Here is a 16,342-nt window from a genome sequence, read left to right on the forward strand (position 1 = left end):
TGGAATAATATAAGAGAAAACATTAAAACTTAAATAACGTTTTCAGTTTTGTATTCTAAAGAGTTAAATTTAAAAAGCCCCAATAATTGAAATTTGGCCTATAGAAAAATAGTTTCACAACTTAAGTACTCTATACAGTGGCAAAATTTTTGGAAGAAATGAAAGTTTTAATATTGAATACTGAAAGAGCTCCTCCTAATGAAGGAGTCATTGGTTGAACAGAGTTTAATTTGTTGAAAAAACAAACATTCAAATTTATCCTCTAAGATATTTTTGTTACCTGGAACAAAAAATAAACACATCCAAAAGCACTATTTTATTAGAACATTCTTTAGACTGATAACATTCTTTTATGTCTTCTTACCTATTCATGGAGTTACCGTGTTGCAGGTCCTGTTCAGTAGGTCGAAAGAACTCAGCCATATTGTCTAGCAGTCTACTAAATCCTCGGTTTAGACAGGTATTCAAAACTGTACTAAAATCTGGACTACACAAAATAAGAGGATAAGTTACTTTTCAGATTTTCAAGGGAAAGGACACAAATTCAATAATCATGTGGTTACCTTTGACAGCCACCAACATTTCTAGTCACAATTTAGTTTTTAGACTAAAACACTATAAAAATATATCAAGGAGTCAATCTTAAAAGTTAAGCATAAAAAGTGAGCTTATTATTTAGCACAACACAATGAGAATATTCATGTATTTTGCTAGATTTTCTTACATTAGGTAGCACTTTATAAGTGTATTTTTATAAATATCAATAAATAGTATTACTTCTCTTGAGGAAACACTTGAAGAGGAATCCTCTTATAGTCACAGATTATTGGTTTGCTTTATATACTCTATCATATCATCCCAGTGAGACAGAATATTTTATTAACATGTACAACAGATGAGGAACTGGATACTTGAGGGATGAAGAAATCTGTCCAAAGGTTATGTAATTAGTAAATACGGGAGCCAGAATTTGAACCCAGGCCTTTTTGATCTTAAAGTTCAAGCTCTTTTCGTTACATCATTTCAGTACCTCACAAAAACTCTTTGATATAAAGAATAATATATGTATGCTATGAGAGTTAGAAACTGCCTAGTTGAACAGACTAGTTCTATCTTCGACATGTAGAAATCTCAATTCAACTCATGAGAGTGGAGGGCTAGGGGTGTAAGTTTGGGAATTATTAACATACAGACAGTAAATTAATGGGAGTATATAAAATTGCTTGGGGCAGCTGAAGATGAAATAAGAAGAAATACCTGGGAAACACTAATATTTAAAGGAAAGGCAGGCATAGAGGAACCTAAGAAGAAATGATCTGAGAACTGGGAGAAAAATTAGATTTTTCATTGAAGCCATAAGAGAAAGGAATTTCAAGAAAGCCTCGATCAACAGTGTCAATTATTAGAGAAAGGCCAAGTAAGATGAACATTACATGTTGACTGGATTTGGCAAAAGATCACTGATGACCTTTTTCTAGAGCTTCATGGAGTGCTTTGAATAAGAAAAAAGTGGAGATCGCTACTGTAGAAAGTCAAGGGACTAGAACTTGATGAATTCAGATAGTAGAGTCAGTAGCTGAGTTAACCTAAAAATTTGCTGATTTTCTTCAAGATTATGAAAAAATATTATAAACAAAGGATATGATTTGCCCAGAAAACAGAACTAGAAAAAATGATCTTAAATTATCTTTAATTGAAAAGAAACTTTGCTATTTTAATCACTTAAGATAAAGTGGATGGAACTGGTATTACCACTAAGATTTTACAATGATAGAACTACCTCAATGAGTGTAAGTGGCTCAACCAAGGTTGACCAGATAATAAATAGGACAGCCAACCTTGAATCTAGGTCCTCTCGTCTTCTAATGCATAATCTGATGCTTTTTCCATTTCTAACACTCTGGCTCTCTTCTGGGTGATTTAAAATAGTAATACTCAGTTTAGGGAGGATGTGAAATTTTTATCACTCAAAGATTTAGGAACATTACAGACTATCCTGAAAGGGTTAGGGGAAGTAGTTCTCAAAATTGAGTATAGGTGTGTGTGCATACACATTAGCATGTGTGTACATGTGTCTACACCTGAGGCCTAGCTGGAGCTGGCTAGCTTTGGCTGCCAAGAGCATCTTTTCCCAACTCTCCCAAGTCAGCACTGAGTGACGTCAAGTTGGTAGTCAGCACTGCTGTGGCTACAATTTGTTTCTGGTCTTTTTTCTTTACAGGGCTGGTTGTTAACCATTTACCACTATACACTGAGCATATGAGAATCACCCTGGAAAGCTTTCCTCAAAATATAAATGCTAACTATCTTCCAGTTCCTTAAGTAGTATATCAGAGTCTCTAGGCTAGGAAAGTAGGCGGGGGGCAAGGCATGGGTATCCTAAAAAAAATCTTTGCTTCCCTCCCCACCCTAATAAGAGGACCATTAGTTTAGGTAGGAAATCCTACTTAAGGCAGGGGAATAGATTTAAAATTTAATTTTAACAAAATATTATGTTGAACGTTGTTCAAGAAAAACTATAAAATGGTCATAAGTACATTCAAAAAAGAAACACATGTTTTCTGTTACATGCAGTATACATACCTTTCCAACATGTCTCTAGTTTCATTGAGTAGTTTAATAGTGGTAACATCTCTAGGAGAAAGCCCACAGGCCTGTGAAATTAAAAGGCCACATTTCAGGGTTTCAAATATTAGCACAGAGTTATGATGAAACAAATCATATTAATAAACTCAAAAGTTCAGGAAGTCTAAAAGTCTATGTTCTATCAACAATCAAAAAATGTTAAACTCAAAAAACTATAAAGGTGCATGTGCACAGGTAAGTAGTATTTAAAACATGAGTCACAGTAAGATCTTTGTTTATCTGACCCCTCTTGGACACATTTCTAGAACACACTTACAAAGAAGAAAATAGTCTTTGAGGTTGCAGAGGCCAGGGATTTTTTTCTTTGATTGTTAAGACATTTTATCAGGATATGTATGTGTCTTTTCTCATCAATCTAGTTTCATCTAAGGCTCTGTGTGTCCTTTCAATCTGAAGTTGCAGGTTTAAATTTAATTCAGGTAAGATTTGGTCTATCATCCCTCTCTATCATCCGTTCTTTTGAATCATTTTCTTTTTTAATTCCACTGATGAATTTTAAAATTTGGAAATTTCTTTATCATTCCAGAAAGCTTTTTAAATACTATTATTGCATCTCCTCAAGATTCTAACTTGTAAGTAAGTTTTCTCCTGTTTCTTTCATTAATTCTGTGAGGTCTGTTCTGCTCGTTCAATTTAGCCTCCATCCTGCAGTTCACAGGGTTTCCTTAGATGGTTTGCATTTTTCTTTGGCCTACTCATGAATGCAGGGTCTCTCAGTACCCACAAACATCTATCTCTGGGGTTTCTGGGGAAGGGGGAAACCGGCAGGCAATGAAAAACATGGCAGTCTTTGTTCTAACAGGGCCTTTACGCTGAGGTATGGCATAGGGGCCTCTCTGGTCTAAGACTTCTCCAATTGTTAAGTGAGAGATATTCTTCTCTCAACTGCAAAGAATGGATGCAATCCACTTACATATAAAATTTTTAAAAAATGAGGTCTATAACCTGTAATCTTTGGCATTTTTATTATTCTTAATCAATGAATAACTTAAATCACAACTGGCTGGGACACACCAGTGTATAGCAACACCATGGTTGATAAATGTTAGATTAGGCCTTCTTTGTTTCTCAACTGGATGACTCCTTCAGTCTATTCAGATACTGCCATCATTGATTCATCTTAAAAAGCAAATGTGATTGTGGTACTGGTCTGATTAGAATTTGAAATGGCAGTTCAGACTCTTTATCTTGGCACACAAAGCTCTTTAGGATCTTGCCCCAACTACCAGCTTTATCTTCTGTTACCTGACCTCATACAGAAATGCTCTAGCCAAAGGAACTGAATTTGTCTCCTGTGTTCCCCAGGTGTAATGAATATGTCTTATTCATTTTATATCCCAATCATACTAGTGTCTGTCACATAACTAATATTCAATAAAATTCTGCTGAATATCTAAAGTTGTTTCTAACTAGAAGTCAGTTCCATTTACAGTTTGTTTTCTAAATTAATGAGGTTTTATTTAAATTACTGAAATACATGTCTTTCAATCACTTACCTTTCAACAGACTCAGAAATCTAAATTTTAAGAGATAGTGAAAAAAACCTTAAAAAAAAAAGAGTAATTCGTTTGGTTAAATGGTTATGAATTAAGCACCTGCACTGCTAATGGAGTTTCTTCATCTGGCATCATATAATGGCACAATAAAGATCTGGATCCATCGTTATTAATCCAAGAAGAAGGTTTATGTTGCTCAACGAGATCTCTGATTTCTTTTAGTTTTTGCTCCAAGTCCAAAAGGGACAAAGAATGTTTAAGAGAAACACTAGAAACAGAGAAAAGGGAATTGGGATAAATTGAAACTATACAACACATCCTATACACACTCTTTCCCTAACAGGTTACTACCTGAGATCCTGTTTCAACCAGTCAAACCTGAAACTGCTGACTGTGAAATCACTAGAGTAGATTAAGAAATCAGCTACCAGTTAAGGGCCAAGAAAAATCTTGTTGCAGATTTCACAAGAAAATTCCCACTGTAACTAAAGATATTACTAGTATGAACGGGAGTTAAAAGCCTCAGACACAGATTTTTAAAAGCAGGTCTTTTATCTCATGACCCAAATATCTCTGGTTTGTTTGGAAATCAATCAATAAACAATGAAACATTAAATCTTTTCCCTTAGTATGAAAAGGTTGATACTGCTGAAGAAAATGGATTTCACAATGTAACACCCCAGGGCTGTGTCCATATTAGGTTAAAAGAGTTTCGCAGACCACCATTTGTCAAATCACTAGCTTCATTAGAACAATTCTAATTTTTCTTTTATTCATCAGAATCAGTAAGTCAGAAAAGCCAAAGCAAAATGTCTTACCTTCCTAAAATCTTCTGCACAACTTGTTTAATGACAGTGATCAATTCTGTCAGGCCTATTAAAGCAAAAACAAACATAAAAGCCTTGTTCACTTTTTCAATTCCTCAATAATACAAATGAATGAATCAGAATTAGTTTACAGGTCACGAATAAGAATCTTACCATCTCCAAGGAGGTGCTGAATACTTGATAAATATTGCTGTTGGACATCTGGGGGGGCAAGAACTGTCTGTATAAAACAGAAATAAGGTACCCAATATTATTAGTAAATAATAATATTTTCATTATAACTTGAGCTGAGATTCTTTAGGACCTGGAACGACAGGAAAAATACTATTCTTTAACATAACAAAAAGCCTAGCTTCAAAATATGAAGAATAATAATGTTAAAAGTTTATAATCACATGAAATATAAAGATATTTATTCTATATGAATTATCATGATAAATAATTTTTGGTTAAATTTTGAACCTCTTGAAAGAAAGGGCAATATATATTTAAGTCTATTAAACTTACGGTGCCATTTTTGCCAACTGCTGCATTATCCAGGTAAATATATCCACCAATTATGTTTAACTGGACTCGCAAAAGAACCACCAGCATGCAAGTACTGTACACAGCTACGATACTTCTTGTGAAACCTTTACAGAGAAAAGAAAACCACTTGGTACTAATTATTAAAATACAAACAAATGTGTAAAATCACAAACCATTCCTACAGTTATTTTTTCATAAGATGACTTTAAAAATATATTTGTAATTGTTTCAAGTACAAAAATATATCAATTCAAAATATTTCATAGTTTATCTGCTTACAAAATGTTTATTGTAAATTAGGAATGATCTCTTAATTGAAACAGTAACCAAAAAAAACAATAACCAATATATTCAGTGAAGGGTTATATATTATTAGCTTAGAAAGAAAAAAAAGAAAGGACTGGGAAGCACTAAGAGTTGCAGCCTCAGAACTCAGAGCTGTCCAGGGAGCTAGTTCTGAGTAAGAGAAGAGGGCTGAGCATGGAAGAGCTCCAGCCGTCAATGGCAGGTGAAAGAGGATAAAGGATAAGCCCATTAAAGGGCTGGAGGAAGGTACACAAAGACAGGGAAACACCCAGAGACCTGGCTAGGACAGAGTGTTCAAACCAGAGGACAGAGAAAGGTGTTGACTCTTGTGGAGAGGTCTAGTAGGAGGAAAATGTCCAGTGGATTTAGCAACACAGAAGTTACTACTGATGCTTGAGACATCTGCTTGGGTGGAGATACACGACTGGAAACCAGGCTCTAGTATGTCAAAGAGTGAGTAGGAGTGAAGAAGGAAAGAAAGTGAACGTAGAAATCTTTTGTATTATACAATGGATGTGAGGAAGTACAATAGCTGAAAGGAAATACAGGGTACTACAAAAGTTTAGTTCATTTTCAAACAGGCAAAGTTTAAGCATGATTCAGTTGATAAGGATTAGTTGAATGGATAGGAAAACACAGGAATATCTGATAGAGCATGAAGTTCTGAGACACGGAGATATAGCTACTCTAGGGCAGTTTTTGCTACAAATTTTTATCACTAATCAAAGTTTGCATACAATATCAAAGTAAAGTTATTATCTGGGTTGGAGTAAAAACTTCCTTCAAAGTATATATTGTTGATATCAGTACCTAATATGCATATATGTAGTCTAGGACAGGTTTACATATTATCATAACAATAATAATACCACCACCACCGCTAACATTTATTGAGTAGTTTCTATGACCAGACATTGATCTACTTGCTTTATGAGAATTATTTAATCTGACAAAAACTCTATGAGGTAGGTAAAGAAGAGTTACCCACATGATAGAGTACAAAAATTTCCCATTAAAAATATTTTAAGGCTGTGCTGTTACACAGAATACGTAGGCTTACTTATTATCTTCAGATCCTCCCATATGTCTAGCTTGTTTGAAGGCCTAAAGAAAAATATCAGAAAATATGAAAATAATAATACAGGTAATCTAATAGAAAACTTTGAACTTTACAGCTCTATACTTAATTATATTTTATCACAGGGTAACTGCAGAAAACAAAGCCCATAAAATATAGTAAAAAACAACTGTAATTTCAGTAACTGATAATAACAACCATTTTCACTAGTATCCTGGTGCATATCCTTCCAGTCTTTCTCCTCCTTCTAGCATACGCATATGTGTGTTATAAAATCATACAGGAAAAGCAGGAATAGTATTTATTTCTTTCCCTTATTTACTGTTTCATAAATAATGCAGTAGGTTCTATAATCCTTCAAAGGTAAGTAATGAAGTATTTTTTGTTTAAAAGTATCATTACAAACACATGCATTTAAATGTGTGTTTGATGTGTTTCTACCCACTGTCGTTATTATCCTTATTGATGTTCAGTAATATTGATATTCAGGTTAGTTCCTAAGTCCTTTTGACACGACCCCTTTAGTCTTTGACAACTTCCTTGCTTTCTGACATAAAAAGCTGTTCTGGGTTCATCTTGTTCAATTCTTGCTGCAAACCTGAAATCATCCATTTCTCTGAGGGTCCTGGTTCCTAGTAGTGGAAAATGGTAGTCTGAGACTGCAAACTTCGATTAAGGATGTTCATTGCTACTGGGTAGGTCATTATTTCTAAGCCTTTTCAGTAGGCTAAGCTAGTAAATATCAGTATATGTATGTATGTATTTATTTATATGAACATATATTCAAAGAGATAAAATACATCATGAATTCATACTGATACTTCTAATTTAAAATTAGGACCACTGGGTTTTTTAACAATCTCATTGCTCTTACAACTGTATTTCTTTTTGCCCACACTAGAAATCAGTGAAACTAACATAATTACTAATTTGCTTCATCCCTCACTCTATGGACAACAGTCTCAGAATAGCAATAGCAACAGTGAAAAGAGTTTAAGTTTTTTTTTTTCAATTCTGTATGCTCTAAGAGTATATATCCCACTAAAAACACACAGTCAAATTTCTATTTTAAAGTCACTTGGCATAGTTTCTGTTTTTGTGATTACAACACCAACTAGATACGCATTTGGGTTAATTTCATTTATTTTACTATCACTTTTTAGACATTGCTTTTTAAACACTAAACATAGTTTTATAAATATGTAAAATATTTATATGGTTCCAAACTCAAATTTATACAACACAGTATATTCAAAGAAGTCCATTCCTACCCACCTTTATTCTTTTTCTTCTTCATAGGTAACTATTAAAAAAATATACTTTAACTTCCCATTGTTTTGCTTTATATAGGCAAATATGTATATATATTCATATCTGCCCCCTTAGATAAATGGTGGCATACTATACACATTTTCCTTTATCTTTTTACAAAATATAACAATATATCCTGGGGATCATTCCATAATAGTATAGAGATAGTGGCCATCTTCTTTTTTTTTTTTTAAAAAACCACGGCATAGTACTCCACTCACTGTGCGTATATACTATGTGGACGAAGTTCAGTGCTTTTCAAATCACCTTTGTGGTAGAACCAGTTTTTTTTCTTATTTCTAATCTGTCACAGATGAACAGTTTGGTAAAATACAATAAAAATGAATTACTAGAAAAATGAAATTAAAAAACCACAAAGATACAAAAAATACAATCCCATATTCTTTATAATTATAATCAGACAATGAGTTACCATTACAATTATGGGATATTACTAGCTTCTTATCTTTCTTTGGCACTGGAGAGACTGTAGAGCTTCAGGCATCCCTTTCCTAGATGGCACAAGTTTGGTAGATATATGGAGAAAATCCTACCAGGCCCTGCTGCAACCTTATGCTACTGTTCAGGCCTTGTGGCAGAACACCATATTTTAGTCCCATATTAAATTGGGAATCAACCACAATTCAAGGGTTAGGTATTTTAATGCAAGTAAATCACTGCTTTTGAATGTTATCTAAGATAAATTTCAAAGTGATTCTTATAGAAATTCTAAATGAAACAAGATAAGAAAACAGTGGTTCCAAAATTTTAACACAGGAAGTGCTCAATAGCAGCAGGCTGTGGAAGGGCAAATTAGGGTATCTGTCTTGAAACTGTACTTATTTGGCATGATTTTGGTGGGACAGGACTGAACTACAGCCATGCAGGACACTTATTCATGTTGACATTCACCACTATCAGACTTAAAAGTAGATTTAATTGAGTTATAAGATGAGACCTAATGTACAGCACGGTGAATACAGTTGATAATAATGCTTTCGTATACTTGAAATTTCCTGAGAATAGATCTTAAGTGTTCTCACCACACACCAAAAAAATGGTAACTACATGAGGTGATGGATATGTTAATTAGCTTGACTGTGGTAATCATTTTTAATATATACATTTACGAAAAATGAAAAAAAAATTCACCTTATCTGTTTTAAAGATTCTGATTCCAAACCTATTTAGAACAGAGTTAAGTACTTTCTAGGCCAAGATTCCTTTCAAATGATTTGTCTGATGGAAACCAACTCCAAGTTAAACACAATCAGACTCTTTAATATTACCAAAATATGTTTAAGAATTAAACTAATCCTTTCAAAGTGTTCTACCTGTCTTGTGATGAAGGATGTTTAAGATCCTTTGCCATTGAAACTACACTGCCATTATCAATCATCAATAAGAATGTCAAATATATATATATTTTTTAAAGTGCTTCTATAGCACCTTGTATTTTTTAAAAAATTTAATTAAATTAATTAATTAATTAAATTTATTTATGGCTGTGTTGGGTCTTCGTTTCTGTGCGAGGGCTTTCTCTAGTTGCGGCAAGTAGGGGCCACTCTTCATCGCGGTGCGCGGGCCTCTCACTATCGCGGCCTCTCTTGTTGCGGAGCACAGGCTCCAGACGCGCAGGCTCAGCAATTGTGGCTCACGGGCCTAGTTGCTCCGCGGCATGTGGGATCCTCCCAGACCAGGGCTCGAACCCGAGTCCTCTGCATTGGCAGGCAGATTCTCAACCACTGCGCCATCAGGGAAGCCCAAGAAATGTCAAATATTAAAGGCAGTGATGGCTGTTTATTTGCTACTATAAAACTGATAAAATAAGACTATCAAATCTTTCATTTATTTCTGATTAGTTATTATCACAATTAGTTTAAGGAGAAAATTAACTTGCTTGACAGGCTTATATGACACCAGAGCTGACTGAAAACCAATACAAAAGCAGTCATAAGATTGGAGGCCTTACTTTAATTACACTTTGTAAGGGCTCAAGCTCCTCTTTATGCGAATACTTTTCAAATGGACATTCTCCTCTCCCCCAGCTCCCAAACTGCAAATAGTAATTTCAAATCAAAAGAAAGGAAAGAAAAAATAACACGGAGATGTTTAAAGAGGAAACAGGCAATGAGGAGAACTGTTGTGCATCTTATCCTTCCAAGAATTTAAGAAATTCTCCTGTGTATAAAGAAAAGAGGGCTCATGCCTTTTCTTTAAAGCTATCCAGGATTACCAATCATTAATCCCTTTGCTCTCTAGCCTCCCACATTTTCTCCCCACATTTTGCTTTTACTTTTTACCACAGACTAACCATAGTATGTCTTGAATTATGACAATTTATTTCATCTAATTCCTTCTTTGGATGACAAGGTCTTAGAGAGAAAGAGACCTTATCTTAATTATCTTGAAGCCCCCAAAACACAGGGAATGTAGGGCCTTACAGGAAACAGGGTTACCAAGAAAGAATCCCACTTATGTTTAATGTGTGTGTTCCTATGTTGCTTTTATAAAAGTGTATTCACTTATTTCATTTGTCTTGCCTTCTCAGTAAGACTAAAACTTGAGGCAGTTAAAATTTATTTTTCTATATGTTTCTTCTTTATATAATCACATGAACTAATTTATAAACCAAATCTTACATCCATAAGTAGTAGTAAAAGTGTGTCAACCTCTAAGAATCATGAAACTAGGGAAAAAATTCTTATCACTAGCATTATACCATAATCAGATTAAAAAACCTGATCAGTTGGTTGAATGAGGGAACATCTAGGTTATGCCCTTTTTTAAACTGTTTTCTTTAGGAACCGTCATCATGTTGTTGAAGTGCAGAGTTGTAACTTTGCGTGGATTATGGACAGTCAATAATATGTATTTAAAAGTTGCACTATTGCAAAACGGGTGTATTATCCAGGTACTCATACACTTTTCTTTTATTGTTACTTGATTTTTATTTATTTTTTTAAAATTTATTTTTGTTGGCTGCGTTGGGTCTTGGTTGCAGCATGTGGGATCTTTTGTTGCAGTGTGTGGGCTCTTTGTTGTGGCGCGTGTGCTCTTTGCTGTGGTGCGTGCATGGGCTTTCTCTCTAGTTGTGGTGCACAGCCTCAGTAGTTGTGGCGTGCGGGCTCAGTAGTTGCGACGCGCAGGCTTAGTTCATGGCGTGTGGGATCTTAGCTCCCCAACCAGGGATTGAACCTGTGTCCCCTGCATTGGAAGATGGATTCTTAACCACTGGACCACCAGGGAAGTTCCTGTTACTTGATTTTTAAACTTTGTTTTAGCCACTTAAAAACTGTTATGACACAATTTGCCTCAAATCCATTCCAAGTTGTGTATTTGTTTTCTAATAAAAATATTACAATTTATACCCCCATCCAAAAAAAGTACACAAACCAATTGTATATAAATTCACTGTTATTTTGGGAGGTATTATCTGACTACAGAAAATGTCTTCAAAGAAATTTTCCAGCTTGCTGCATAACCTGCCCGAGCACTAAATTCCTATTTGCAAAATGGAGTTAATAATATCTGCCTCAGAAGCAACCTAAGTGTCCATCGACAGATGAATGGATAAAGAAGATGCGGCACATATATACAATGGAATATTACTCAGCCATAAAAAGAAACGAAAGTGAGTTATTTGTAGTGAGGTGGATGGACCTAGAGTCTGTCATACAGAGTGAAGTAAGTCAGAAAGAGAAAAACAAATACTGTATGCTAACACATATATATGGAATTTAAAGAAAAAAAATGGTTATGAAGAACATAGGGGCAGGGCAGGAATAAAGATGCAGATGCAGAGAGTGGACTTGAGGACACGGGGAGGGGGGAGGGTAAGCTGGGACGAAGTGAGAGTGTGACATGGACTTATATATACTACCAAAATAGCTAGCTAGTGGGAAGCAGCCACATAGCACAGGGAGATCAGCTTGGTCTGCATCAGAGGTGAGGGATAGGGAGGGTGGGAGGGAGGGAGACACAAGAGGGAGGAGATATGGGGATATATGTATACGTATAGCTGATTCACTTTGTTATAAAGCAGAAACTAACACGCCATTGTAAAGCAATTATACTCCAATAAAGATGTTAAAAAAAAAAAATCTGCCTCACAAGGATACTGTGGAAATTAAATGGGAGTAATGTATCTAGCACTGGGCCTGGCACAAAGAGACACCCCAGAAAGAGCACTTTCTTTTCCCTGACTACTGGAGGATGATTACAAGGAAAATGAATATCTTTCGATAAGGCCACAATGATTAAAATATATTTAGTGAAACCATTCCCCTCCACCCCCCTTCTTGTTCATTAAAAGAAGAAGCCATTTCCTTCTGGAAGTCTTCTCAAACTAACACAGCATCACACTAAATTACAATACTCCAATACATACTACTCTCCACATACAAGGTCCTATGTATGAAAGTGCTTTGTACACAGTACACTGTCATGGTAAGATAAATTATCATTATCATATGTTCATGTTATATTTGTACTTCATTTGTTAATGATATAAAATGTAAGTTCATATGCTTTAGTTATTTAAAATGTATGTTCACATGCTTTAGCTAGTACGCTGTAAACTCTTTAAGAATATTAAAGAATTAATATTTAATATTTAACATTACTGTTGCTTCACAACATCTGGTTCAGGAACACATTCCCTAAGTACTCAATAATTAAATTTCTGAAAAAATGTCAAAGTGACAGAAGATCTCTTCATATGAAAACCAGAATACATACAAATATTGTCACCCTAAATACTTTGCACATCAAGGTAGAACATAAATAAATGGACAAAATATGAATTAAATGATATTGTAAGTAAATATTTTTTTCTAAATGAGCTTATTTATTATAAGCTTTAAATAGAAAGAAAAATAAGAAAACAAAGACTTTTGAAAAGTATTTCAGTTACATTCTATAAATTTTCAGTGCAATGTATAAATGAGAATTGCTGTAACTGCATTTACCTGTTTTTTAGCAGAGCTGTAAGGCTCTCAGAATTGAGTTGCTGCATTAAGGCCTCTCTCAGTGTTGGAAGCATGGACAGCACTATAATACAAACAGAAAATTAAAAAGGTCACAAGTGATAGGACTGCCCTCACTGAGAAATGCACATTGTTTTAGGCTGTATGACAGGACTAGCAACTAGCAAGAGTTGGTAGGGAAGGTAAGGGCTTTCAAATTATTATTAAGAATAAAAACCAGTTACATACTAATAAATCATTTATCTGCTCAAGTGAAGCAAAATTATGCATATACATGTTATGATCATAGTGATGCAAACAAGTACACGTAGAAGAAAGAATGGGAAGAATTATTCCCAAATGTTAACAGTGTTGGTCTTTGGGCTACAGACTAAGGATAATTCTTTTTTTTTCTTTTCCAGATCTTTTACAATAAATGTTTATTTCTGATTCAATAAAATGATCTTTTGTCTTTAGCTATACTTCTTGCTTCACATTTTATTTCTAATTTTAGAAAACATTTATTTCTTAAATACGACAAAGCAACAGGCATTTGTTACAACCTAGACAAAAGTGCATCAGGCTAGGAATTAAGAGCTGCCGAGCTGTAGTTCTGGTTTTGACAATGGCTACTGTTCGAATACCAACATGAAGATACAATAAGATATAATACTCTATGGAAAAAAAGACTGCATGTAATTTATGGGAGTTTATTTATGGCTCTATGCATGGTATAAAAAATGTTGGTGAAATGTACATACATAAATTTAAAATGTATTTCTAACACTAAAGAAGTAGTGATAACAAAATGAAAAAATATCAAGAGATTACAAATGCCATATTCTAAAAGGGAAAACTTTAGTGTATGATTTTTACTTCCTGACAAGGCAAGATATTAATTACAAGATCCATGTTATTTTTTTCTATAGAAAATCCAGCTTTTAACCTACTCTAAACATTTATTTCAGTGCTGCATTGTGTAGCTTCAGCATACTTCCTCAAGATATATGATTAAATCACCTAAGTTATTTAGACCACTAACTAAAGTAGCAGCTCAGTCAATGTAAAACGTGGTTTCTCTCTTAGTGCCCGTGGTATATATATCTAGCCTAAACACGGTATTTTATCTTACCAAGAAAAAGCAACGCTAGAGTCCTACATTCAGAAAAAGGAGTTAGTAGGGAACTTTAAAGATTATGTGGTATGACAACATGATTTAAGAGGAATCTCTTCAATAATTCTCCTGAGAGATAAGAGCTTCTGACTTTCCACTTCAGCATACCCAACCACAGACAAGGCTGTTCTTCTCTTCTAGCCATCTGTACTAACACTGAACAAATATGTTTCTGTATTGAGTTGAATACAGCTTTCATGTCTTGCTTTAGCCACCTGGTCTCCATGATAAACATCCCCAGTCCAACCACAAATCACAGGACAACCCTTCACCAGCCTTGAATCTGTGTGACCCTGAGCAAATTATTTAACTTCTCTGTGCCTCAGTTTCCTCATCTGTAAACTGAGGATGACAGTGGATCTACCTTACAGGACTGTTGTAAGGATTAAGGATAAAAGGCATTAGAACAGTGCTTCTTTACACATGGAAATGCTCAGGAAGTGTTAGCTCTTTTTATTATTATCCTTACTTGGCTTCTTCTGACATGTGCCAGTTTGTATCTTCTTAACATGTGAGAGGCAGAAATGCACCTGTGCTCTGACTACCACAGAGCATGTTGTAACTACCTTTGAGCTGAATCACAGACTTCATTACTGCAGTCTAAGATTAAATTAGTATTTCCAGAAGTCACATCATACTCTGGTTCATAACAAGCTTATGTTCAACTAGAATTCCCAATCTTTACTCATACATCCTGTTTTTAAGCAAGCTTGGACAATTCTGTATCAGTACAATTGACTTTTAATGCAGAACAATTCTTTTATCCCAGTCTAGCACTTAAACGGGACTAGACTATTTTGCATCCCAAAACTTCATTTGTGGTGTCAGTTATGCATCCAAGCATTGTGTCATGTGTAAATTTAATAAGCACTTCTCCCAAATCTTTAGTAAAATCATGAAGATGGTAAAGTCAATGGGCAGGGCACAGAAGCATTCCATTAGATACTATCTTTCAAGTTGGGGCCAACTTCTTGGGTTAAAAAACTGATTATATTTACCTAAAAGTACTAAATTTTTCTAGTATGTCCATTACATCTTATTCAAAAGAATAGAAATTTAATTATATGATTTGTAAGCCCATTATCAATACATATCAGAAAGTTAGTTTGGAAATTTTTTCAGTGAACCTATATTTTGGCTCTTGGTGGGCACCATATTCTAGTTTTAACTGCCTATATCAGCTATTTACTCATCTGAGGGGTGTGATGGTCATGGAAATGTGCCACTCGCATCTTCTGCTGGGAAGAGCATAATTAACTGACAGCTCCAGCTGCCGCCCCTCGGGATCTACACTGCTCTCAGCCAATGACAGTGCTTGGTGGGGATACTAAAGCAGGCCCGATCCTGAGGGACTCCTCTACCAGGGAACTTAGGCTTGAGGACTCCCGACTGGCCTGCCAAAACTTTCTTAAAACCGTGCTGTAGTCAGAGACTCTTCTTACCTAACCTTCCTTCCTTTGCCCATTCTACTCACAACTATCAGACCCGTACGGTGGTCTAAAGGCTTTCCTTGCTTACTTCTGCTCCCTCCTCTTTATTCTGCATGGGTGTCCCCCTAATCAGTCTCCTGCACATCTAATCCCATCTTAGCTGTGCTTCCCAGAGCACCTAAACTGACACAAGGGTCCATGTCAAACTAAGATGTATTCTGAGATCCCAGAAGTTAGCTTTTTTCATTTTTTTGAAAATTTGAGTAGTAACTGGAAATGAACTGTTCTTAAACTAGTGGTTACCAGTGGGGAGAGGGAAGAGGGCAGGGGCAACACAGGGGTAGGAAAAAAAAAAGGATTATTATGGGATTATATGAAATCATGTATGTGAAACTTTTGAAAATTGTAAAGCACTAAAGAATTTAAAGAATCTTATATTCAATTAAAAAAAAAAGAAAAGAAAAAAAAGAAATGGACTGCTCTTATTCTTTAAAAATTCATTAAAATGTCCTTGGTAGTACCACTACATTGAACGCTAAATATTGATTTAAAGAATTGTGTAATTTTAAAAAAGTTATC

At 34.9% G+C, this 16,342-nt stretch overlaps 1 protein-coding gene across 3 annotated transcripts in view; it reads right to left on the reverse strand.

Moving 5' to 3' along the window:
- PEX3 (peroxisomal biogenesis factor 3) overlaps positions 1 to 16,342 on the reverse strand; it is a 38,031-nt gene that overhangs the window by 12,295 nt on the left and 9,394 nt on the right. For all 3 annotated transcript variants that reach the window (XM_082405544.1, XM_082405545.1, XM_082405543.1), the window contains exons 3-10: positions 13,163 to 13,244; positions 6,864 to 6,907; positions 5,477 to 5,601; positions 5,123 to 5,189; positions 4,961 to 5,015; positions 4,242 to 4,410; positions 2,584 to 2,654; positions 365 to 487 (exon numbers count right to left, since the gene is read on the reverse strand). In XM_082405544.1, the coding sequence (XP_082261670.1) occupies positions 365 to 487; positions 2,584 to 2,654; positions 4,242 to 4,410; positions 4,961 to 5,015; positions 5,123 to 5,189; positions 5,477 to 5,601; positions 6,864 to 6,907; positions 13,163 to 13,244 (736 nt within the window). The remainder of the gene's footprint in view (positions 1 to 364; positions 488 to 2,583; positions 2,655 to 4,241; positions 4,411 to 4,960; positions 5,016 to 5,122; positions 5,190 to 5,476; positions 5,602 to 6,863; positions 6,908 to 13,162; positions 13,245 to 16,342) is intronic.

Source organism: Balaenoptera borealis, assembly GCF_965194805.1.
Source record: "Balaenoptera borealis genome assembly, chromosome: 9".
Classification (NCBI taxonomy): Eukaryota; Metazoa; Chordata; class Mammalia; order Artiodactyla; family Balaenopteridae; genus Balaenoptera; species Balaenoptera borealis.